This window comes from Astatotilapia calliptera, chromosome 11 (assembly GCF_964374335.1).
Source record: "Astatotilapia calliptera chromosome 11, fAstCal68.1, whole genome shotgun sequence".
NCBI classification, from domain to species: domain Eukaryota; kingdom Metazoa; phylum Chordata; class Actinopteri; order Cichliformes; family Cichlidae; genus Astatotilapia; species Astatotilapia calliptera.
Genome location: NC_137432.1, coordinates 18,914,007 through 18,939,257, shown reverse-complemented (window position 1 = coordinate 18,939,257; position 25,251 = coordinate 18,914,007). Strand labels below are relative to the sequence as shown.

Here is a 25,251-nt window from a genome sequence, read left to right as displayed (position 1 = left end):
AAAAAAACATTTGAGGTAATATTCAATTGTTATTATAATTAGGCCTTTAGATGGACTAAAGATTGGCACCAAGAGTCATTTCGATCGCCTTTTATTTTTTTTCCAGGAGCGCATTTCATAAAATGCACACTATCGACCACGCCCAAAAAGTGCAATAAAAATATTAAATATTAATTTTTTTTTCACTTTAAATTGGTCAGTCTTTTAAAACTACTTCTCCCTGAAATATTCATATAAAGTTTTAATTATATTTTCGTTGTTTTAACCCTTTAAATTACAAAAAAACTAAAAAAAAAACTAAAAAACTAAATATTTTCCCAAAAAAACATTTGAAGTAATATTTGATTGTTATTATAATTAGGCCTTTAGATGGACTAAAGATTGGCACAAACAGTCATTTCGATCGCCTTTTATTTTTTTTTTCAGGACCAGAAAATGATCTCCAGGCGGCAAATGCTTCTCCTCTAGCCCGGAATCGGTGCATGCTCCCGGGTTGACTCGCGACGATGACCGGGGCATGTTGCGTCGGACCCCTTTTTCCAACACACACATCCGGTACCACGTCACAACAAATACGTCATTTCCTGTTGATTAAAAAAAAAAAATCCAACCTCAAACGGTCCTGGGGCCGAAAATTGTCCCGCCCGATCAGCGGGCGAAGCCGCTGCAGCACGCCGGAAAAGAGGCGTCATTTCCCGCAGGTCTCTTTAAGCAGCCCGCTGTTTTCCAGCCCCGGGTCAAATGTGGAGCAAGGGCACCACCCGGTGGACAAATAAAAAAATTACAATTCTAAGGCCTCTTCTCCAAAACAAAAACGAAACCTAAGCCATCACCCAGATGTTAACGGTATAAATCCTGCAGTGAAAAATAGCGTTTATAAAGGGTTTCAATGGGGCACAAATCGGCCACGAGGTTCGATAGTGGATGTATGCCTTTTATTCAGCCATTTAAGCTCATTTTAAAAACTCCGACTGAATTTCAAAATAAAATGGGAAAAAAATTCATGTTAGAAAGTTTGGCTATACTCCATTAAACACAGTGGAAATGGCGTGGAAACGTAAAACGCAAAGGCCACGAAATGGTCCCAGGTTGCCTTAATATCAGGTTATCATTTTAAATTTAATATCAAAACCACCAACAAAGAAAACCATGAAATCCTTGTTAGACAATGACAATGAGGCGGAAAGTTAGACCATCTCTGAAGCGAGTGAAGTACCAAAGACTTAAAACGCCCTTTGGCCTTTAATCACAATGAATTAACTAATCTCAAGACCTGTGTGGATGCACAATTCCAAAGATATTGGATAAAAAAAACTAAAAAAAACCAAACAAGACAAAACAAAATGCCTGCATGAATGCATATCTAATGCTCCAAGCTGTAAATTTAAAAAACAAAAAAGATTTTTTTTCTCACCTACGAGATAATCTGGAAAGCCTGTTCCACATGCTGTGATAAATAAAAACAATCATTATATTGTTATCATATATGATGACAGGCTCAGAAACCAACTGCATCTGATCCAAAATATTTTTCTACTTACGTTCCTTCTTGATTTTGAAGCTCTGCAATGCGGTTTCTTAAACAGAACAAAAAAAAAACGTATATTAAAGAGCGCACTGTAGAACTGATGAGAGGAAAAATGTCTCCTCCTTGTTAACAGAAAGCTTGATTCTCTATAAAATGACTCACTTGTATTTTTTTGCCATGAAAATGCAGAAGATGCCAAAGAGCAGAGCTGTACCAATCCCCACTACAGCAGGAATGATGATGTGATTATAGCTCTCAATACCTGGAAATACACAGAATTTATGACATCATTAAGAATGCATACAGTCATTGAAAGATACTTTTAACAGTGATGTTAACCATTTTCTTAATCATGAAAAGTTAAGGTGAACCAACATATTGGAAGTGAAGAACTGAAAGGATCTCACGTTTTACATTCAGTGTGAATTTTGAGGAGGATGTTTGCCCTCCATTAAATTCAGCTGTGCATGTCAGCTCTCTGTTGTCATCCTTCTCCTCAGGAACAAATGTCAGGATGGACTGTGTCTCCCAGTTGCCAGAATGAATTAGTCTATGGTACACAATGATCCTTTCTGTCTTCCAGTTCCATGTAAGTGTAGGTACATGGCTTGGACAGGTGTGGATGACTGAACAGATGGCAGTGTAGGGCTCTCCTTGAGTGGCTGCCATTGGCTGAGTCAATGTAGGCTCTGCAGGGTCAGCTGAAGATGAAAAAGGCAGACATAAAGTAAGAGGCAAAGTGATTTAACAGAAAACTGGTATAGATATTTGGAATTGGAAGGTGGAAAGTCGGTGACATACTGATCATGTTCAACTCGACGCAGTCTTCAACAAAGGAGAACATGTCCTTTGTGGGTTCATTACGTTCTCCTTTTACTAGTTCAACTCTGAAACAGAAAGGGCCATTGTCATGATTTCTAATTTGAGTTATTTCTAAGGTGCAGTTGTTCTGGCCCAGCTGTCCCAACATCTGTGTTCGGTCCTTAAAGTTGTCCTTAATCAGTGTAGCATCACTATGAAAGATGTTGTTTCCTTTAGTATCTGGTGTTTTGCCTTTATAGTGCCACATTCCTCTGAGTCTGGACGTGGGCAGGTTTCCTCCAGTATGGGAGAATGAACATGGTACCACAACACAGGATCCAACCAGAGCATCAATGCTTTTTACAACCGTGGCCTTCCATTCATCACTGGACACGGAGCTACAGATGGCTGAAAGAGAATTTTGAAAATAACAAGGAAATTATTTAATTATACACATTAAGCATAAAGAGACTGGAAATAAATAGCTGACCAGTGATGTTACCTGCAAAAAGCAGAAAGAATTCCTTCATAATTTTCTGCTTGGCAATTCTTCTCTGATGTTGGGATGTTTGATTGACACTAAAGAAATCAAAACACTACATTTTACTATGATAACCAAAGCAAACCACAGCTGTCGAAGTGGACTTTATTCAAACAGCATTAATGCCAATAGACATTTATTTAGAATTATTCATACAATTTATATCTGACAAATACGAGCCATCATTGTAAAAAGTGATTTTCCTTGTGTGTAATGTCAATAAAGTGCTGAGTATATCTTACAAATAAATAATGGCATTATTTCAGTAAAAGTATCATACATGCTTATATGTATATGTGTCATTTATACAAATGGGTGAGACAGACAATACCAAAAATACAGCCACGGAACAAAAGCTTCAAGCAACACTAGAGGGCGCACCCTTCACCATCTAGACTCCAATGTAAAATTTTTATTTTATTTTTTGATATACTTTCTGAATGGAAGAAGAGAATATCAGTCTTGTGTAGATTTGAAAATTTGCAGTCTTCAACAAAGGAGAACTTGTCCTTGGTGGGGTCATTGTTTTCTGTTTGCACTAGTTCAACAGAAAGGGCCATTGTCATGATCTTTAACATCGGTTATTTCTAAGGTGCAGTTGTTCTGGCCCAGAAGTCCCACCAGCTTTGTTCGGTCCTTAAAGCTGTCCTTAATCTGTGTAGGATCCTCATGATAGATGTTTTTTTTGTGTGCCATCTTTTTCATGCCAGATTCCTCTGAGTCTGGACGTGGGCAGGTTTCCTTCAGTATGGGAGAATGAGTGTTGTGGTACCACAACATAGGATGTAACCAGAGCGTCAATGCTTTTTACAACATTGGTCTTCCATTCAGCACTGGACACGGAGCTACAGATGGCTGAAAGAAAATTAAGGGAATGGCACCGTAATAATGACTTCAATTGTAAGTTTGAAGTTAAAGTTGAAATTTTACTGAATACTGAAGGTCTTCACCGTTCAAGCAATAAACAGCAATAAATTCAGTCTCAGCACAAATGAAGATTTAATGTTCAAAAACAGGTTTACAGTATTGATACATCGGTTTAGAAATCAGGAAGTGGTGGGATTACATTGATAAATGTGCAGTTAACATTCTGGGAAACAATAGTGCAACCTTTAAAGTATGAAAACAAAGAGAAAGCATCATATTAGCTGATTAAAAAATGCTAGAGTAAACTATGAACTTCAATGATACGGAGGAGCACAGGTCACTAGAGTTATGCTATGAAAGTATTCACAATACTTTCTGTGGAGAGCCAAACACTAACACTATAAAAAACAACTCAAACATTTCTATGGCAACTAATGAACTAGTATATACTAAGATTTAACTAGACAGCGCTAAGAGAGGCACAACAATGTAAACCGTGACCATGAACTATGAACAAGAATTGTGCTGTGAGAGAGTCCAGTGAATAAGTCTCTTGCTGTCAGGGGCACCAGCCAGGGAACCCAACACTGGGTATTTTCCAGAGCAGGAACCCTATACTGCAGGGCAGTATAGGGTGGGACTTCTGGGCCAGAACAACTGCACCTTAGAAATAACCAATGTTAAAGATCATGACAATGGCCCTTTCTGTTCAACTAGTGCAAACAGAAAACAATGACCCCACCAAGGACAAGTTCTCCTTTGTTGAAGACTGCAAATTTTCAAATCTACACAAGACTTTTTACAACATTGGTCTTCCATTCAGCACTGGACACGGAGCTACAGATGGCTGAAAGAGAATTAAGGGAATGGTACCGTAATAATGACTTCTCTGCAATTTCTTATAAAGGTATACATTATTTGTAAAGCAATTGTTAACCAAGAGGTGACTCATTATGTTACTTGTAAAAAGCATACAAGTTATCATAAACTTTGTTTTGCATTCCATGTTTCTTGAGGGTCTCGCAAAACACTGCAGGATTTTTCCATGAAAAAACATACAAATAAATAAATGCATCAAAATCACTTCAATACATGGAAATTACAACACAGTTTTAGAAGTTAGACAACTTTAAAATATATTTATAATAAACAGGCATAATTAATATTCTCATATGGACTATTATATTGCCATTTATATTTTGTCTGCACTATTTGTCTCTGAAAGCAGCAAATCTCTCACTTGTCAGGTTCCCTGTATATCTACCTTTAATGTCTTTACCATCATACTGCAAGAAAAGTATCAGGGGTTCCTAAAGTCCCCAATCAATATCTCAGGCTTCATTACAGTGACTTAAAAAAATAGAGAAAAGCTCATGCAAAAGCCAGTGAATTTCTTGGCGAATTATATAAGCTACAATACTGTGCAAAAGTGTTGGGCCACCATACATTTCATGTTACCAGGAAAAAGGGAAATAAATAGTGGCTTATTGAAATATACAAACAAAAATGGAATTACAATAAGTAAGGCAAAAACAGAGTTTTATAATTGTAATAAAGTCGATATTCTGCATGACCATCTTTATTCTCCAACACAGCCTGAACTCTCTTAGGCAAACTTTCTTAAAATCTCTTTAAGTAGTTCTCAGCAATAGTTCTTCAGCATAACTTACAATAATTTATTTTGAGTGCTCCAGTAGATTTTCATAACGTACAGGCTGTGATCAGCTGACCTACTGCTCTTTGTGGATGTATACACCTGAATTGAACCAGATGTAAGCCAATGTTTCTTTAGTTATCCTGCGTGATTTACATTTTCCACACCGACAGTATACTTTTTATACTAGACTGGCACTGTGCACCAGTCACAGACTGTTTTTTTTTCTTTCTATTTTTTTACTTTAAATCCATCACAGTGCAGCATACTAACCTGTTTGTCCCGCATTACCTGAAGATCATTTTCATGGAATCTTTAATTGACATAGTTAGTCTAGCTTAGTTTGTTTTGGAGCAGGTTTCACAATATGAAAAACATAATGTCACATGTATACATTTGATTTAAAAACATGAGGACTTACATGTAAGCTTGAAATTTCCAGTTTATCAAATCCCACCGAGGAGTCCTTACCTTTAAGGAAACAGTCAAAACAAAGGCATGAACGGGACCATTTAACAACCAAGACAACCTAAAATACAAACACTGATACATGATATATACAAATAAACTAAAAGCACAAGCAAGCAGAACTAGTAAACATAACACAAACAACATAATAATGAGTAAACAAGACTCAAAACTCTATTAACAACAAACACTGTGGAAACGACCCTGGGACCATAGCACACACACAGTTTGTGTGTTTGCTAATGTTTGTTGGGTTGATAGAAACGTTGCATTTTAAGTTGCCTGCATTTTTAACATCCTTTAACTTTAACGTCCCTTTATGTTCGCTACTCTTTTTTAGCTCAAATTCAAATACAAATTTTATTTGTCACATACACAATCATACACAGTATGACATGCAGTGAAATGCATATTGCTGTGCAATTTCCGAAAAGACACGAGAATGAAACTAAAATTAAATATCAAGTATAAATTTAAGTTAAAAACCACAGGTGTGCAAATCAGCAGTGTGCAAACCGAAACCGCAACGAACAAGTTTAACCCCTATTGGACACGATTGTGCCTCTTTAATCTCGTTTTATGCGACATCCCCTGGTGATTAATAAACGAACAGGACGCGTATCATGTGTTACTGTTTAGGCTTAAATCGGCTCGCAGTGACGTGAAATATTCCCAAATACGCACTAAACCTTTCTCTCCATCGTTTCGCCACTTCTTCCAAACTAAACTTTTTCCTACTTTTTTTTACGTAAGAAATTTGATTGGGCAATCCAGTGTCAGTAATGAAAATGAAGAAACGGGCTGCTGCCTTTGTTCCTGGTCGGTCCATAAGCCCGAAAGTGTGCCTGTCCACCAGGAAAATGCCCGGTTTACCAGATTACCAGTCCAGCCCTGCCTCGGGCCGAGCATGGTTAAAATGTAGACTGAGAGTGTCGCCTTTCGGCTCAACTCTCGCTCCATCACGACAGACCGCTACTGATCGAGGTGGTTACTTTCAACCTAAGCACAAAACTTAAACACAGTTCATACTGTTATCTATTGTGTTGTCATTACAGTACTGTTTTACCTGCTTCTACTCAGTTGTTTGTCTCTGCAAATCTCTGACATCATCTCCGACTCTTTCGGGAGGATTTTCAAATCTTTCCAGCTGGAACCACCCACTTCACTGGAATCCTAGAAAGAAGTACAGCAGTCTTACTAACATACAAAAACATGATCAGGATAAGATGGCGGATACAAAAAATCCTTCACTGGAAATGGGACAGGGCCGTTTCTAACTTTTTTGAGGCCCTATACAAGATTCTGTTTAGCAGACTCTATTTTATAACATTAAACAGGGGGGGGTTACAACTCTTAAAGACATTGCTGTGGTGGTTGCTGTGGATGTTTTGGGTGAACTTGGCGTGTACATTTCCTGTTTTAAGCTGTCTGCCAAAGGGGGGCTGCATTTCATTTCAGAGTGCCAACAGTCTGCTATAACTTGAATTCAAACCCTATTTTATACTTTCACAAAAGGCCTGTTATTGACGTTTATAACACATACACACGCACACACATATAATTACACCCTGTTGAAACTTTATCTCACCATGACAATGTAACTTCACTAAAACCTTTAAAAGAGGTATAAAAGAGAAAAATGGTGAAACTAATATGTGATATAGACTCATTACATGCAAAGCGAGGTATTTCACGCCTTTATTTGTTACAATTTCGATGATTACAGCTTACAGCTTATAAAAACCCCAAATTCAAAATCGCAGAAAATTAGAATATTACATGAACTCAACACTTCAAAGACCAAGGAACTGGTTGTGAACTTCGGGAGGTCCAGACCATGTCCACTGCCGGTTCAGATAGAGGGAGAGGAGGTGGAGGTGGTCAGCACATACAAGTACCTCGGGCTGTCGGTGGACAACAAACTGGACTGGTCATGCAACATGCAGCACCTGTATAAAAAAGGCCAAAGCAAACTGTATTTCCTCAGGAGGCTGGCTCTGCGGTTGGCATGAAGCTGGACACTCTGGTGACAGTGACAGAGAAGAGGACATTAAAGAAGCTGTTGGACATTATGGACAATGTTAGGCATCATCTGCACACGGTCATAAACAACCAGAGGAGTCTGTTTAGTGACAGGTTGCTTCTCCCAAAGTCAAGGACCAACAGACTTAAAAACTCCTTTGTCCCACACGCCACTAAACTGTTTAACTCCTCGCTGGAGGGGAGAGGGAGGAGAAACAGGGGGACAGTTGAAGGCGAGAACATCTAATCTGCAGTTCCCTTTTCACTGTGCAGTATTTTTCCATATTCAACGGTGCAATAGACTCAAAATAGTTGAAATGTGCAATTCCCTGGTTATTCCTATTATCCTATTTATCACTATTATATACTCTATATTTATATATGTCTCTGTGTTTATATATGTGTATATCTGTATATATGATATATTTCTATATCTGCTTACATTCTTTTGCAACTTCTGTCAGTGCTGTGCTACTGGAAACAGAGGAACCCACCCAAGGGATTAATAAAGTTTTATCTAATCTAATCTAATCTAATCTAATCTAATCTAATCTAATCTCTAAATCAATAAAACAAGGATTTTAAATAGAAAAATGTCAGACCTCTGAAAAGTATAATCATACATATGTACTCAGTACTTAGTTTGGGTCCTCTTTTTAAAAAAAAAAAAGGTAAATGGCCTGTATTTGTATAGCGCTTTACACATCCAGTCATCCACCCATTGGTGATGGCAAGCTACATTGTAGCCACAGCTGCCCTGGGGCGCACTGACAGAGGCAAGGCTGCCGGACACTGGCGCCACCGGGCCCTCTGACCACCACCAGTAGGCAATGGGTCAAGTGTCTTGCCCAAGGATACAACAACTGAGACTGTCCAAGCCGGGGCTCGAACCGGCAACCTTCCGATTACAAGGCGAACTCCCAACTCTTGAGCCACGATCGTCCACAATTATTGCCTCAGTGCGGCGTGGTATGTATGCTATCAGCCTGTGGCACGGCTGAGGTGTTATGGAAGAAAAGGATGCGTCAATAGCAGCCTTCAGCTCTTCTGCATTGTTCCGTCTCATGTCTCATCTTTCTCTTGGCAATGCCCCATAAATTCTATATGGGGTTCAGGTCAGGCAAGTTTGTTGGCCAATTGAGCACACTAATCCCTGTGTGATATCGCCGTATAACTACCTATATGATGACTTAGACTAATAATACATGTTAGATAATAAAAGTTATGCATGAATTCAGCTAACACAATTATTTATTGCATATTTTCTTTGGATTTTCTACAATAACTTTATAAATAAATGCAAATCTCATATTGTTACAGCTTTGAAATACAGAAATTTAAAACTTTCCCTCATGAAAGGTAATAAATCAGTCATCAAGACATATTTTATATGCAGTAAAAGACTGTCAAGATAATTCTGACTATAAAGTCAATGTATTAACATTAATTTCCTTTGTCAAAACATGCTGCTGACAAAAGCTGAAAACATGACAACTCAATATAGTAAAGCTATGTGAACCCCCCCCCCCCCCCCCCCCCAAACTTAAAGCAATGTGGTGAGTGACGAAAGGAATGTCATGTTACGCTATGCATGGAAGGCAGAGTTGTGGAGCCAATATTGCAGGACTCAGGTGAGTAACTAGAGTTAAACCACAGCTTTATTGCTGGAAATCAAAGGAAAGGAAATTCAAGGAACTAGTGATGCTACGTCTGATACTGAAACCCCAAGACCTGTGTTGAGCATAGGGGGCATGTCCAAATGAAGTCCATGTCAAGGCCCTTATCAGGTTACAGAATATGGCATGACCAAACATAAATGAGGCCCCGTTTCACTGAAATGAGGGAACTCTTTATGTGATTCGATCTGTTGAAAATACGGGAATCGATTTCTTGCTTAAACTGGATCCGAGGTGTTCCCTAACATCAGCTGTTAGGGAGCATTTTGACACAGTATCTCACAATGATAACATACATCTTTAATCAATCACAGATAGGCTTATTCAGGACATCATATGGGTATTCTGCAATTTGGTACATCTTTATGTTTATATATATCGACTGGCATGTAGCCCATATGTAATATCACAGCAGGGCTGCTGTACATTGAATAACCAGCAGATGTCAGTACTTCCAAATGAGCTGTTGAACGGGTCTTCATGTGATCTGGATTTTGGCAAAGCAAAAAGGCAGATAACACGGCAAAAAAGGCAAAACGTCATGAGAATTGGACATATTCTTGGAAATGCTAACTAAAGAAATATACAGGAAACCACCAAACAGACAGGACAGACACCTATAGGGAGGTTGCAAAAAAGCAAGAAGGAAACTAAGGACTTAAATAATCATTAGTTAATCGGGAAGATAGAACACACCAGGCAACACAGTTGAATTAGATCACAATGACAAGACTAGGGCAACAGAATTGAAACACAATGCACGCAGGACAAGAGACTACCAAAAGAAGACAGGACACAAACAGAGATAGACCCAGATTCCAGACACATAAACTTAAACACAGAGGGAAGGAGTAAACACAGGAGACATGACCAGGGCCAATGATGAAGATAACTAAATATTGCAAACTAAGGAGAGATCAGGATATAAAAAGATTATAGTTTCATGTTTAGTTTGTAGTCTGTAAACTAGACACAAAGAAGTTTGGTTTCTTAATTGCTGTTTGAGTGTGATTTAGAGAGTGGCTAGTAAAGATAAAAAAAAACAAAAACAAACAGAATGCAAAAAGTCATAGTTTGCTCCTAATAATCATTAATAAATAGAACGCATCAAAAAACAGGCGCAGATTTTTACAGTCTTAGTTTCTGTTCTGGCAGGGCTGTCTCTGGTGGTGCCCACATGGATGGCAAGAACAGCATCTGGCACATGTTGGTGAAACATCACAGTACACTGGTGCAGCCATGTCAGCTATTTGACACACTGGATGGGAAAACCTGTTACACCACGCTGTTATGACACCCAGCCTAACGGAGGGTGGAGGCCGCTGGATATCATTGGAGCATTTTGTGGAGGGGCTTCCGGGAGGATTGGCAGACTGGGTCAGACGTCACTGGCCAGCGAATCCAAGGGCCAGATATAATTGTAATCAGCCAGTGGGCACTATGTCTGCCACCCCTGCTCTACGCCTTTGACCAGTTGATAAAAAATGATGGTCAAGCGGCCTGACCTTCTGTATTTTGTAAAGATTATAAGTAGTTGTAAGTTGATACATTTTTATAAGTTAACAGTTATATTTTAACTGATTATTGTCACCGTCCCTCTGTCCTTGCTGGCTGAACCTGCCATTTCTGTTTGTTTCCTACATCCCAGAGCTCCCTGTCTCTCTCTCCCTTTTATGTGTGTTTCTGTGTTTGCCTGTGTCCTAGGTTTTGTACAGCGCTGGTCTGAGAGGTTCCCTCTCTGGAGACAACCACACCTGCTGATGATCATACTCACTTGTTGTTGATGAACCGATCACAAGCGGTTGTTGATCAATGGTCATGATAATTTGCATATTAATGATTGTGTTATTGAGTTATTGTGCAAACGTAACATTTATAACAGGAGTCTCAAACTGCAGTCCTCGAGGGCCGGTGTTCTGAGACCTTTCCATGTGTCCCTGTTGCAACACACCTGAATACAATTAGTAGGTCATTAGCAAGAGTATAGAACTTGACTGCATGGTGAGGTGGCAATTCAGCCATTTGATTCATGTTAAAGCAGCTCATGAATGAATGAACATGGTGCAATAAAAGTACTTTCAGAAGTACTTTTTTCTAAACACCTACATTTACTTAAATTTACTTGAGTAGGGTTAGGGGTTGCCACTTCAGCATGCAGTCAAGTTCTATACTCTTGCTAATGACCTACTAATTGTATTCAGGTCTGTTGCAACAAGGACACATGGAAAAATGTTTCAAGAGGCCCTCGAGGATTACAGTTTGAGACATCTGGTTTATAAGGTTGGGGAAACCTGCAGTCCACTGAGACTGAAGAAGTCACTTGGATGAGTGATGAAAAGTTTCTCATACGGAAAACGCTGCATTCAGATGAACAGAATCAACTTTTCATCAAAGTAAATTCAAATTTTTATAAACATTATAAGTGTTTATAAACTACCATGAGTATCAATTTTTCAGAAAAGTTTTAACAAAACTCAAGTAATGTCATCACTCAGAATATAAAGCATGAGCAGGTTTTATCATGAGCATTCTGCAGAGGGTCTGTATACAGGTAACACCGATCAACCAATAATGAAGTAACTACAGTCTAAACAGTTTAAGGTTTGAGTTTCAAGTAGTTAGTTTTCCATTACTCACGACTCTGTTAAGACTACAGATAATCTCTAAATACATAAGATTTTTATAGTAATCTCACTTCCTCTGCACAAGTTGACACACACAGACTTATAGCAAGAGAAACAATTGTCTCTGTCTTGTGCTGTAGTGGCATCACAGGGCCTGTTTTCAGTAACCCTTCCCTCTTCACAACTGAGTATCTTCTTTTTAATCTCATGTGCTGATCAAAATCTCCACATTAAAATTAGTTATTACTGTTCGTCTTAAAATATGACAGATCGCATTTTGATTCTCTTTAAAAGCTTTAAATAGCTTTACAATTAGAATTAAAATCCATCTTTAACTTTAGAGCGTCTTTGTTTCCCAACATTTTCCATAATTTTTCTCCTTAATTATATTCATTAATGAAATGAAGTATGAATGTGTGTGAATGCTAGACAGAAAGCACTTAGAAGAAGGTGCTTGCGCGAATGGGTGTGAATGGGTGTGAATGGGTGTGAATGGGTGTGCAGGTCATGTTGTATAAAGTACTTTCAGTGATCCAGGAGAGTAAATTAAATTAAAATTTTACTGAATACTGAAGGTCTTCATGGTTCAAACAATGAATTCAGTCTCAAGACAAATGAATATTTATTCTTGAAAAATAGGCTTACAGTATTGATACATCTTTTTAGAAAACAGGAAGTGGTGGGCTTACATTGCTACATGCTCAGTTAACATTTCTGGCATAAATCATCTATCACATGATAGTGCATCCTTTCAAGCATGAATACAAAGAGAAAGGATCATACTAGTTAATAAAAAAGGGTAGAAGCTATCTGTTGAAGAAAAAGCTTTTTTATATTACATTTTTGTGTGTTGTTTTTTTTTTTAACATTTTTCTAACATATTTTCCTGAAGCTGATATGCAAATGGAAAGCAGAATGTAACCATTTGAATTTGGTCCCCTTCTTGATTTCATTTCATTGTCTGAAAAATAAGAAAATACAGGTTTGAAGTATATAAGTGCGATTTTAAGTTCAAGCAAAGGAACAAGATACAGACACAGAAGGGAACAGGACTATTCTGTTTCTGTCCTTTGATCCAGTAGGCTGGAAGCCTTCAAAGATGTGAGGAATAACAAAGCACGAGACACAAGGAACTTTCAAAAGTGAAAAACAACTAAGAAGAAAAACAAAATGCATAATGTGTCTCTAACTCTACCTCAACTTCTAAGACTTTGTAAAATGAAGGGGGAAGTGAAATCAACCACTGCGAAGAGGACTCCTGCAAACCTAATTCGACTCTTATGATCAGACTATTTTACTTGTATTTAATTTTTATAATTTTAAAAAAATATGATGAAATCAGGACTGTAAACAATGCTGAAAGGAGCTTTAACTTCAAGAGAAATGAAATTCAAGAGCAATAACATAAGTAATTAAGCAATAACATAATAAATCTGTCTTAAAGAAGCATTCATTTTTCATATCTCACCTTCAGCGTCTTCCCCTGATGAAACCACAGACAAACAAGAACAGAAAATGAGATATCATTTTAAATTTAGTATCAAAAACAACAAAGAAAAAGAAATCTGCCCTGTTGCTTGAAATGACTGTGAGACCATTGAGGCATTTGTGCACGTAAAGTTAGTGGTGAAGTAAGTGGAGAACCAAAAACCCTTTTGCCTTTAATCAGAATGGCTTGAATGATTTAATTTAATTAGAAATGTAATCTTGAAGATGTGTGTGGATGTACAATTCCAAAGATTTTGCAATTAAAAAAAAAACATACATGCATATGTAATGCTCCAAACTGTAAAAACAAAAGAAAAGAAACATTTTTTTCTCACCTGCGAGATAATCTGGAAAGCCTGTTCCACATGCTGTGATAAATAAAAACAATCATTATATTGTTATCATATATGATGACAGGCTCAGAAACCAACTGCATCTGATCCAAAATATTTTTCTACTTACGTTCCTTCTTGATTTTGAAGCTCTGCAATGCGGTTTCTTAAACAGAACAAAAAAAAAACGTATATTAAAGAGCGCACTGTAGAACTGATGAGAGGAAAAATGTCTCCTCCTTGTTAACAGAAAGCTTGATTCTCTATAAAATGACTCACTTGTATTTTTTTGCCATGAAAATGCAGAAGATGCCAAAGAGCAGAGCTGTACCAATCCCCACTACAGCAGGAATGATGATGTGATTATAGCTCTCAATACCTGGAAATACACAGAATTTATGACATCATTAAGAATGCATACAGTCATTGAAAGATACTTTTAACAGTGATGTTAACATTTTCTTATTTATTCAAAGTTAAGGTGAACCAACATATTGGAAGTGAAGAACTGAAAGGATCTCACGTTTTACATTCAGTGTGAATTTTGAGGAGGATGTTTGCCCTCCATTAAATCCAGCTGTGCATGTCAGCTCTCTGTTGTCATCCTTCTCCTCAGGAATAAATGTCAGGATGGACTGTGTCTCCCAGTTGCCAGAATGAATTAGTCTATGGTACACAATGATCCTTTCTGTCTTCCAGTTCCATGTAAGTGTAGGTGCATGGCTTGGACAGGTGTGCATGACTGAACAGATGGCAGTGTAGGGCTCTCCTTGAGTGGCTGCCATTGGCTGAATCAATGTAGGCTCTCCAGGGTCAGCTGAAGATGAAAAAGGCAGACATAAAGTAAGAGGCAAAGTGATTTAACAGAAAACTGGTATAGATATTTGGAATTGGAAGGTGGAAAGTCGGTGACATACTGATCATGTTCAACTCGACGCAGTCTTCAACAAAGGAGAACATGTCCTTTGTGGGTTCATTACGTTCTCCTTTTACTAGTTCAACTCTGAAACAGAAAGGGCCATTGTCATGATTTCTAATTTGAGTTATTTCTAAGGTGCAGTTGTTCTGGCCCAGCTGTCCCAACATCTGTGTTCGGTCCTTAAAGTTGTCCTTAATCAGTGTAGCATCACTATGAAAGATGTTGTTTCCTTTAGTATCTGGTGTTTTGCCTTTATAGTGCCACATTCCTCTGAGTCTGGACGTGGGCAGGTTTCCTCCAGTATGGGAGAATGAACATGGTACCACAACACAGGATCCAACCAGAGCGTCAATGCTTTTTACAACCGTGGCCTTCCATTCATCACTGGACACAGAGCTACAGATGACTGAAAGATAATTAAGCGAATGTCACTTATAAAGGTATAGAGCACTTATAAAACAATTGTAAATAAAAAGCTGGCTCATTACCTGCAAAAATCAGACAAGTTATCATAAACTTTGCCTCTTTGTCCATGCTTCTCCTTTGTGTAACACACTGGAAAAATAAATAAACTGAACAAATTAGCTGTCAAAAATGAAGCAACTTGAAAAATATATTCATATGAAATTCAAATAATTAAGATTTTCATATGTATGTATGTATATACTCTCTGTATTTTGTCACTGCCTTGCCTCTGTCATTTATATTTTGCCTGTTTTATTTTTACTTGTATGCAGCAAATCGCTCACTACCCTCAGTAGTTCCTTATCTTTGTATATTTAAAGTCTTTGCCATTTGACATCAAACTGTAAGACGGTATCAGGGGTTCTTAGAACCTTCAGTGACTATAAAATATAAAAAAATAGACATGACCAGGTCAGAGCTTCAAATCTGGCAGTATCTCTATGCATGCTTTGACATCATTCATTACTGTGAAATTCTTAGTAAGTTACATAAGCTACAGTATTGCACAACAGTCTTGAGGCCACTGTTCATTTCTCTACATTTTGCTAGGAAAATGAGAAATAAGTGCAGATATTTACTAAAATATTTACCAACACATGGAAATACAGCACATAAAGAAAAAACAAGTTATTGCAATTCTATCAAACTTAAAGTTAATATTTGGTTTGAACACCCTTATTCTCCAAGACAGCCTTTACTCTTTCATGCACGCTTTCTTGTTATTTCACTAAGAAGTCTTAAGCAATAGTTCTCAAGGCTTCTTGAAGGACACTGAATACTTTCTTTTGTTCCTTCCTCTTTCAATGCCCATTTAGCCAATGTCCAAAGAAAAACTTTGAAAGACCTTCAGAGAACTATTTTTCAAGACTTGTTATCTAATAATCATATAATCATATAAATATCTTACCTGCTGTCTGGCTGATTTATATAAGGCTGATTTATATAAGACTACAAAACACTTTAGCAATGTGTCTGAGTCTTTCAGATTTTTACTTTCAAATCCCCCTCAAAGGGACCACCCACTTACCTCTGACTGCAGACAGAAGCACAGCCTTCTAATTGTTTTTTTTGTTGTTTTTTTTTAATAAAATATGCTTTTCTTTGTGACATGTTAGTTAGTTTCAGTTCTCAATGAACACTTTATCTCACTACAATAATCTGTACCCTTTTTTCTTCCCAGTTGAACTAACAACACGTAAGATAGTGATATCTTAATATGATTCCATATTTTTTTGAAAATATTGTTTATTTGTAAAACACCAAAACATCTGTGGAGAATAGATCAGTGTGCCATGGAGCAAAGGCTCATTTCTGAGAAGTATTACCGGAAATTAATAAGGATACCAACATATTGCACATTACATTTAATATGTAACACATGGATTTTATTTTATATTTACCTTATCTAGGTTTTACTAAATTCTAAATTAATAAATAATAATGGGTGGGACAGTTATTGGTATGCACTATACTACCACACTAGTTTCAAATCCAGTGGCTGGCCAGGGCCTTTGTGTGTACAGTGACATGCGCTCCGTGTTTCCTGTGTGACTTCTGCGCCTTTCTTCCACAATCTAAAGACCTGCATGTTAAGTTAATTGGTGATTTTAAAATTGACTTTAGGCGTGAATGTGAGCTCAAATGGCTGTTTGTCTCCCTATGTTAGCCCTTTGATAGATGGGTGAACTGTGCAGTTTTCAGCCCACCTCTATCCCCCAATGGATGGAACAACAACAACAACAACAATAACAACAAAAACAACAACAATAATAATAATAATAATAATAATAATATAGTCAAAACGTTTCCGATAATTCCAACTCTATCCATTTTGAGGAACCTAAACTTAATTGTCAGAGTGCCATTTTTGCTAATTAAATGCAATTAAGCAACTCATCATCATTTTACTTCCAGAAACAATAAACTTGTCAAACAGACACAAACGCAATTTACCTTTTCACTTGTTTAGATTCAATTCAATGTCTACTTTAAAGATATATGTTGTATTTAACTTGTGTTTGTGCCATTTTGAAATGGCACATTTGAACCAGTGAGTTATTTTTGATTTTAGCAGCTCATTGTCTATGCACAGGAAGTGACTGGTTCACTGTGCAAGATCTAATCGTGGAATAAATGCACATGTTCTGTGTGGGTAAATTTGTAAAATCTGACAAAAGCAGGGCAGCTTCTTCCTGTGTTAAAGGAACAGAGTGCATTCAGGTACGTTTGAGGGTGCAATGATATTTGGAAAATATGCATGATGAAAATAAAATAACCTGGAATTAACTCAAAGGCAAAGGAGAAACTTGCCTGTTATCAGCAGATATCCACCACTAAACATATCTAAATACAGTTTGTTGAGTTTCTTCCGCTGCTACAAGGCCAACAGTAATTTTTCTATCTGATTTTAAAATAACTTTGACAACATCTGAACTAATAGTAAAAAATGTATTAATAACTTACTATGCATTTTTTCTCATTTATTGTGTTAAATGCTTGCTTCTGATAAGGCCATAGAGAAAGCAGAACAGAAAATTAGAAAGCGTGTTATCACAAATAAACACTCTATTTCTGGAAGCATGTGGGGAAATTACTGTGAGCCCAGTGATGCACTGGGGTGTGAAAGCTGAAGTTTAAAGTCTCTCAGTTATCAAAAACGGCTGCAGCACCCTAACCAAAAAGAGAATGACGTCAAGGTTGTTATTTTTAGTAAAAACAGATCTGTACGTCCTCACATCAACCCAAAGAAACAGTGGTATTCATCTATGAAAAAGTCCCATATGCTAAATGTAATTCAAATATTTTACTGCATAAGTCACATACTCACAACACTGAAGCAACTGAGTGCACACTCAGAGAAAGACTATAAACTGACACTAAAAAAAATATTTTGTAGCTGGGCCTCTAGAAGAAATCTTATTTCATTCTTTTAATTTATTTCAGTATTGCCATAGAGTATTTATATTACATAAAAAGAAAAGGAACACATAGAACTAATTCGTCTTGATGCATGCTCAATCATCCAGGTAAGTAGATCCCAAAGGTTGATTCTGTTTATCTGGATGTAACGTTTTCAGTGGGAGAAATGTTTCATCACTCATCCAAGTGACTTCTTCAGTCTCAGCTGACTGCAGGTTTCCCCAATCTTATAAACAGTACATTGCATAATGACTGAAACCAGCCCACTGAAGGAACAATGGACTGGGAGGTCAGTTCCTTAACCTTAATTATGCACATTCTTATGACCATTGATCAACAACCACTGACCAAAACCCACTGATCAAAGACCACTGATCAATGGCCATGAGTACCATTCACAGAGAGTTGGGGAATGGCTGCAATCACAGCATTGTAAGATGGTGAAAGATGTACCCTTAGGCCCCTCCTCAATTCAGAGATGGTCTTTCCCTTTTCACGTAAATGGCCTCCTTGACTCCGCGCTCAAACCAGCGTTCCTCCCTGTCCAGGATGTGTACATCTTCATCATTGAAAGAGTGTCCACTGGCCTGTAGATGTAAATAGACTGCAGAGTCCTGGCTCTTCTGTGTTGTGCCATCTGCTTCGCCAGAGGTTGTTTGGTTTCCCCGATGTATAAATCCTGGCAATCCTCCTGGCACTTAACAGCGTACACTATGTTACTGTTTGTGTCGGGGGACCCGATCCTTGGGGTGGACCAATTTTTGGCGCAGCGTGTTTTGGGGTTTAAAAGCCACAGAGACGTGGTGTTTAGAAAAAATGCGTCTTAACTGTTCCGATACTCCTGACACATATGGGATCACTACAGGTTTTTGCTTGGGCAGCGGTTGTCCTTCTCTCCTGGATCAGCTTTCTTTAGGTGCCTTTCCAGCTTTGACAAAAGTCCAGCTGGGATAACCACATTTACTCAGGGCCTTCTTGATGTGCTGTTCTTCTGCCTCCCTGGGTGCTGTGTCAGTGGGGATGGTGTTCGCTCTGTGTTGTAGCGTCCTAATGACACCCAGTTTGTGCTCCAGTGGATGATGAGAATCAAACCTTAAATACTGATCCGTATGTGTAGGTTTACGGTACACGTCAGCTTTTAGATGTCCCCCATTGCTGATGGAAATCTCACAGTCTAAGAAGGCTAACCTACCACTTTCATATCCTCCCTGGTGAATTTGATGTGTCGGTCCACCGAGTTAATGTGATCCTGGTTTGAGCGCGAAGTCAAGGAGGCCATTTACGTGAAAAGGGAAAGACCATCTCTGAATCGAGGAGGGGGCCTAAGGGTACATCTTTCACCATCTTACAATGCTGTGATTGCAGCCATTCCCCAACGCTCTGTGAATGGTACTCATGGCCATTGATCAGTGGTCTTTGATCAATGGTCATGAGAATGTGCATAATTAAGATTAAGTAACTGACCTCCCAGCCCATTGTTCCTTCAGTGGGCTGGTTTCAGTCATTATGCAAATGTACTGTTTATAAGATTGGGGAACCCTGCAGTCAGCTGAGACTGAAGAAGTCACTTGGATGAGTGATGAAACATTTATCCCACAAAACGCCACGTCCAGATGAACAGAAACAACTTTTGGAGATAGAACTAATTCATGAGATTAAAATCAATCATTGACTAACAACTTAAAACAAGTAGCTCCTTATATTTGATTTGGCAGACTTTTACAGGAATGCCCTTTCTGACACAAACAGAGAGTGGTGTTTGTCCCCTTCGTGATTCCCTATTTTATTGTATGTTTGTCACACAAATATTCCAGATGGTAATAATAAAACTACATAATTATAATGATATGTGTATCAGGTAGCTTTTTAAAAAATATATATATAAGCCTTTCAGAAAGGCAGAGAAAAGCCCTGTAACTTACTTTAAAACTAAATATGTTTCCCAAAACCGTGAACAGAGCTACAGACCCATGATACCCTTAACCTGTTTGCTAAACCATTCACACACTTACACCTATGGGCAATTTAGAGTTACCAAATTACATAATCCCTCTAACTGCATGTCTTCAGAATGTGGGAAGGTCAGAGCCCCTGAAGAGAACCCACGCAAACACAAAGGGAACATGCAAACTCCACACACTCCACACCCCGTCCCCCAGGGCGTGAAGCAGGTATGGAGGAGATCCAGGCCCCAGATAGAGGCCCCAGAGTACAAGGACCCAAGGAGGACCACCAAAGGGGCAACCGTGCCACCCTCCTGGGAGAGGGGGTTGCAGTGATGTGCCCGCGGGCTCTGCCGGCAGCCAGCTGTGCCAGAAAGGACCGAGCCCCAGGCCCAGAGGCCTGAGGGCGCCCCACCCCCCAGAAGGGGCCCAGCTGGGCCACAGACGCCAGGCCCCACCAAGCAGCCACCAGGAGTGAGCAGATACATACATGAGCACCCAGCCCCAGACACCAAGAACCACCAATGCACCGACGTCTGAGGGCATCAGCCACCGGCAGGGAGTGTGGTGAGGGGAGATAGGTCTCCATACCTTGGAGAGCTGGAGATGTTCCCAGAGCGGTGGAGTCCAAGACCCAACCTGACATATAGACACAGATGAACAGGCGCACACAGACACAAACATGCATTCCCACCCCCATATACACATAAGCAAATATCCGGCACTCACCTGACGTGGAGACAGACAAATAGACAGTGTACCCAACAATCACACTTCCCAAAACATACTCTATATCTCAGGTCCAGGTACCCCTGCCCCCAGAGGGGCAAACCGTACCTAGACCCAGGAGATGTAACTAGGGCTGGGTATCGTCACTGATTTCTAGAATCGATTTGATTCCGATTCACAAGGTCCTGAATCGATTTGATCCACGATTCAATTCAATTCAATTCGATTTGTATCTGCCTCAGACAGTGAGAAATATTATAATTCAGATCAGTACATTTACATATTTTTGTATCTATAAAAAGGAAGCTGACACTTTCCAGACTTTATCAAAGGTGTAAGCATCACAGCAGATGCCTTTGTGCCAAAGTAGCTGAAGATAAAACACAGAAAAACATGAAGGTAATTTTCCTGGCCTGGGATTTTATAAAAATATTCTGCAATACATCATAAACGAAAGAAAACCATTAATCAACTTATGAACATTACCTCTGAAGTTACAGCAGTTTTATTAGAGACACAGCTAAGCGTTTTGCATTTTGTATAATTTTAAAAAGTTTAAATTTGTTCAGAAGTCTGTTGAACGGCAGAAATTAGGTTTTCTTTTCGGAAGTAAGTAAAAGGAAAAAAAAAACATCGGCCAACAGCGCTGTAAATAACTGTAGTCTTGTGCGTAACAAGCAAGCGAATAATGCAGAAAACAGATTTCGGGGATAGACGGGAAACTGTTCTTGAAGTACACTGAGAAAGAGAGAGAGAGAGCTGTGCATGAAGTGTGGTTTTATTGTGGTGGAAGCAAAACAGCAAAAGTCAGAGGGAATTCATGACGATGTTTATGTGAAGCTTAGTTTGGATCTTCTTTTGCTGCTGGTTCAGTCAATATTGTTTGGAGAGAGATAAAACTAACAGCTTTAGAATCAGCACATAAAGGGCGTAAACACAAAGCGCGGACCCGCCGAAACATCAGAATCAGCGAGCTGTCGGCTTTCAGGCCTGACTGTGTCCGTGCCGTCGGGTGAGAAAGGCGACATCTCACTGATTCTGATCCGCGGGTCCGCGCTTTGTGTTTACGTCTTTGTGCAGAAGCCGTGTACCTGCTCTTATTTACTGTTTTAAATGTTTGGTGGTTGTCAAAATTTTGTGACATTTCACCTGAGATTCTGGAATTTTGGGCAAAATACATTTATATTAAAAAATCGATTCAGGATTTTAATGAATCGATATCACGTTATCCAAGCCAGAATCGATTTTAATTGATGAATCGATTATTAAACCCACCCCTAGATGTAACCCTTTTCCCTGGGGTGGAGGCAAGCAAACCGCCACCTTATCTTCAGTAGCTGGAAGGCCCTGCATCCCAGACCCCAATCTGACCGCCATCACCTCCTCCCAGCCCCCCAGCCCCCCAGCCCCGACGATTAACAGAGAATGGGGGTGAGAGAAGACCCCAAACTTCCCTCCGACCGCTCATATGTAGTGTTGCTGCGTGCTGTTCTAAAGTGAATTTAAAACACAGGAGGCCCCCAAGGCCCTGTATGTATGTGTTATGAGTGTATGAATATGAGTATGAGAAGACGATTTTTAACATTTCCCCTTTTGGAGAACAGTTATTAATGTCTGGCATATTTAGGTATATAGAACCAGATATTTTTTGATAAACAAGATAACAACATAGACCACAAGTTCCCAAAAAGATAGCCATCAAAGGTAATGAAAATAGAGGGTCTACATGATTTTGAGCATCCAACAGCTCTCTGTCATATACTGGGTTGCCTGTGTCGAGCGAGTGGGCGTTGCGGCTTTACGCCACCATGACTTGCTTTGTGGCAGGGCTGTCTATGTCCAGTTCTTCTCTTAGCTGCCACACCCGTTGTTGTGCTGTTATAACCCATGCTGGATACACGTTCAATGAAGCAGCATCATAAGAAAGCTACCGAGTGGTCATTCTACATGGTGTCAGAAGCGACCCGGACCATCGCCGGAATAACGCCATAAGGGAGAAAACAACAGAATGGCTAAGTTTAATCCCCCGACAAGCTTCCCCTTCAATAAGCCGACGGAATGGCCGGACTGGAAACAGCGTTTCGAGCGCTACAGGATCGCAACGAAACTCCATAAAGACGAAGGACAAGTACAGGTGAGCTGCCTAATATATACGCGATGGGAAATGAAGCAGAGAACATTAAGAGAGCGCTTACATCAGCACCTGTTCTTGCCTTCTATGACGTCAACAGACTCACAGCCGTATCTGCCGACGCCAGTAGCTACGGGCTTGGGGCTGTGCTGCTTCAGCTTCATGGCGCAGAGTGGAAACCTGTTGCCTACTGCTCTAGACGCCTCACGGAGGCTGAAACACGCTACGCACAAATCGAAAAGGAGTGTTTGGCAAGTGTTTGGGCCTGTGAGAAGTTTGATAAGTATCTATGTGGCTTAGATCGCTTCAGGCTTGAGTCCGACCATAGACCTTTGGTGCCCCTGGTCAATAGCCGGGACCTTGACAATGTTCCATTGAGGTGTCAACGCCTCCTGATGAGGCTCATGAGGTACAAGCCGGAGGCCGTCTATGTCTCTGGCAAAACGCTTGTCATCGCCGATACGTTGTCACGGAGTCCACAGACTCGGGCTGAGGATGACACTAGCACTCACAGTGAAGTGGACTGCTACATAGCCACCGTGTTACAGGGCAATCCAGCGTCCCCAAGCCGAATGGAAAGCATTAAAGCAGCCACTACAACGGATGTTGAACTACAGACTGTCATCACATACATACGCAGGGGTTGGCCTGCATACGGAGCTAGTGTGCCATTGAACATTAAAGCGTACATGAAAGTGAAAAACGAGCTATCAGAGGCTGACGGCCTGGTTATACGAGGCTGCAGAATTGTCATTCCAAAGTGACAGAGAACAGCCATTCTACACAAACTACATGAAGGGCACCAAGGCCTCACCAAGTGCAGAGATAGGGATAATTCATCTGTGTGGTGGCTGGGGCTCTCCACTGAGCTAAAGAATGCAGTGCTGCAGTGCCATACATGTCTGGCACAGAGGCCAACACAGAGAAGGGAGCCGCTCATCTCCACACCTTTGCCAGATCGTCCATGGCAAAGGATAGCCCTGGATCTCTGTGAACACAACCGGAATACTTACCTTGTTGTGTCGGACTACTACTCACGTTTTCTGGAAATACTGCACCTACCATCCACGACCAGTGGCCAAGTTGTTCAGAAGCTGAAGTCGACCTTTGCTAGGTTTGGGATCCCTGACGAGGTGGTGAGTGACAATGGCCCTCAGTTCTCCAGCTCTGAGTTCTAGGCCTTCGCGAGAGAGATGGATTTCACCCACATAACGTCTAGTCCCCACCACCCACAGGGAAATGGTCACGTGGAGAGGGCAGTACAGACTGCAAAGCAAATCCTCCGGCACAATGACCCACTGATAGCACTAATGTGCTTTAGGTCTACTCCCTGTACCACTACAGGCTTCAGCCCAGCGGAACTTATTATGGGGAGGAAGATCAGGACAACCCTGCCTACCTTGGAGAAGAATCTTCAACCTAAATGGCCCAACAAAAGAGAGGTTAAACGAAGGGATGCTGGTCAGAAGGCCAAGCAGGCGTTCTACTACGACCACCGCCATGCCCCTACCTCCACTCCATCCAGGGGATGCTGTCCTAACTAAGCTGGACCAGGAGAAGGCTTGGGCAACACCAGCCATCATCTCCAAGGAGAGCGTCACTCCGAGGTCCGATCTCGTTGCCACACCCCAAGGTGCAGTGCTGCGATGGAACCGCCGCCATCTCCGCCTCGAACCATCTCCACAGGCTATGCCACAACCCCTTCCAACACCTACTGTGGACACTGAGGAGCTGCCATCTCAGTGCGCTGGTGCGTCCACTCCAGAGACCCCACCTTTGGCCCCTAGTCTGGCCACAACGCTTGCACCCACTCACGCCGACGTACCGGATCAGTTATGCACGAGGTGCGGCCGGGTACGCAAGCCAGTCAAGAGGCTGGATCTGTAGACACTGGGGTAATGGGAGAGAAGGAAGGACTGGGGAGTGGGAATGTTGTATTGTTGGTGTTTTGCACTTATGTTTTGAGCTGCAACCAATACTGCTGTTACCTGGTTGAGTTAATTACCTTAAAGGTTTACCATGTTTAATAAGTCCTGTTTTGTGGATACTGCCCTTCAGGCCGACAGTAAGCCAATTGTGCCCGGTCCTTAAGAGAACCGCCCAGAGGCTACTATAGTGTCACATGTTATCATTGTGTCGTTGCT

The 25,251-nt window shown here is 40.2% G+C and overlaps 2 protein-coding genes across 2 annotated transcripts; both read right to left on the bottom strand.

Moving 5' to 3' along the window:
* Positions 1-1,102: 1,102 nt before the first annotated feature.
* Positions 1,103-7,088, bottom strand: LOC113032700 (myelin-associated glycoprotein-like). The gene is made up of 8 exons (XM_080307900.1): positions 6,926-7,088; positions 5,813-5,862; positions 2,832-2,908; positions 2,330-2,737; positions 1,936-2,229; positions 1,691-1,790; positions 1,542-1,577; positions 1,103-1,447 (listed from the first exon to the last, which is right to left on the bottom strand). The coding sequence occupies exons 3-8, from the start codon at positions 2,857-2,859 to the stop codon at positions 1,411-1,413; spliced, it is 903 nt and encodes a 300-aa protein (XP_080164026.1). The 5' UTR covers positions 2,860-2,908; positions 5,813-5,862; positions 6,926-7,088; the 3' UTR covers positions 1,103-1,410.
* Positions 7,089-12,786: 5,698 nt separating this feature from the next.
* Positions 12,787-16,384, bottom strand: LOC113032279 (myelin-associated glycoprotein-like). Its single transcript, XM_026185101.2, has 9 exons — positions 16,293-16,384; positions 15,409-15,475; positions 14,919-15,326; positions 14,525-14,818; positions 14,281-14,380; positions 14,132-14,167; positions 14,005-14,037; positions 13,650-13,664; positions 12,787-13,142 (listed from the first exon to the last, which is right to left on the bottom strand). The coding sequence occupies exons 2-8, from the start codon at positions 15,452-15,454 to the stop codon at positions 13,652-13,654; spliced, it is 930 nt and encodes a 309-aa protein (XP_026040886.1). The 5' UTR covers positions 15,455-15,475; positions 16,293-16,384; the 3' UTR covers positions 12,787-13,142; positions 13,650-13,651.
* Positions 16,385-25,251: the final 8,867 nt, after the last annotated feature.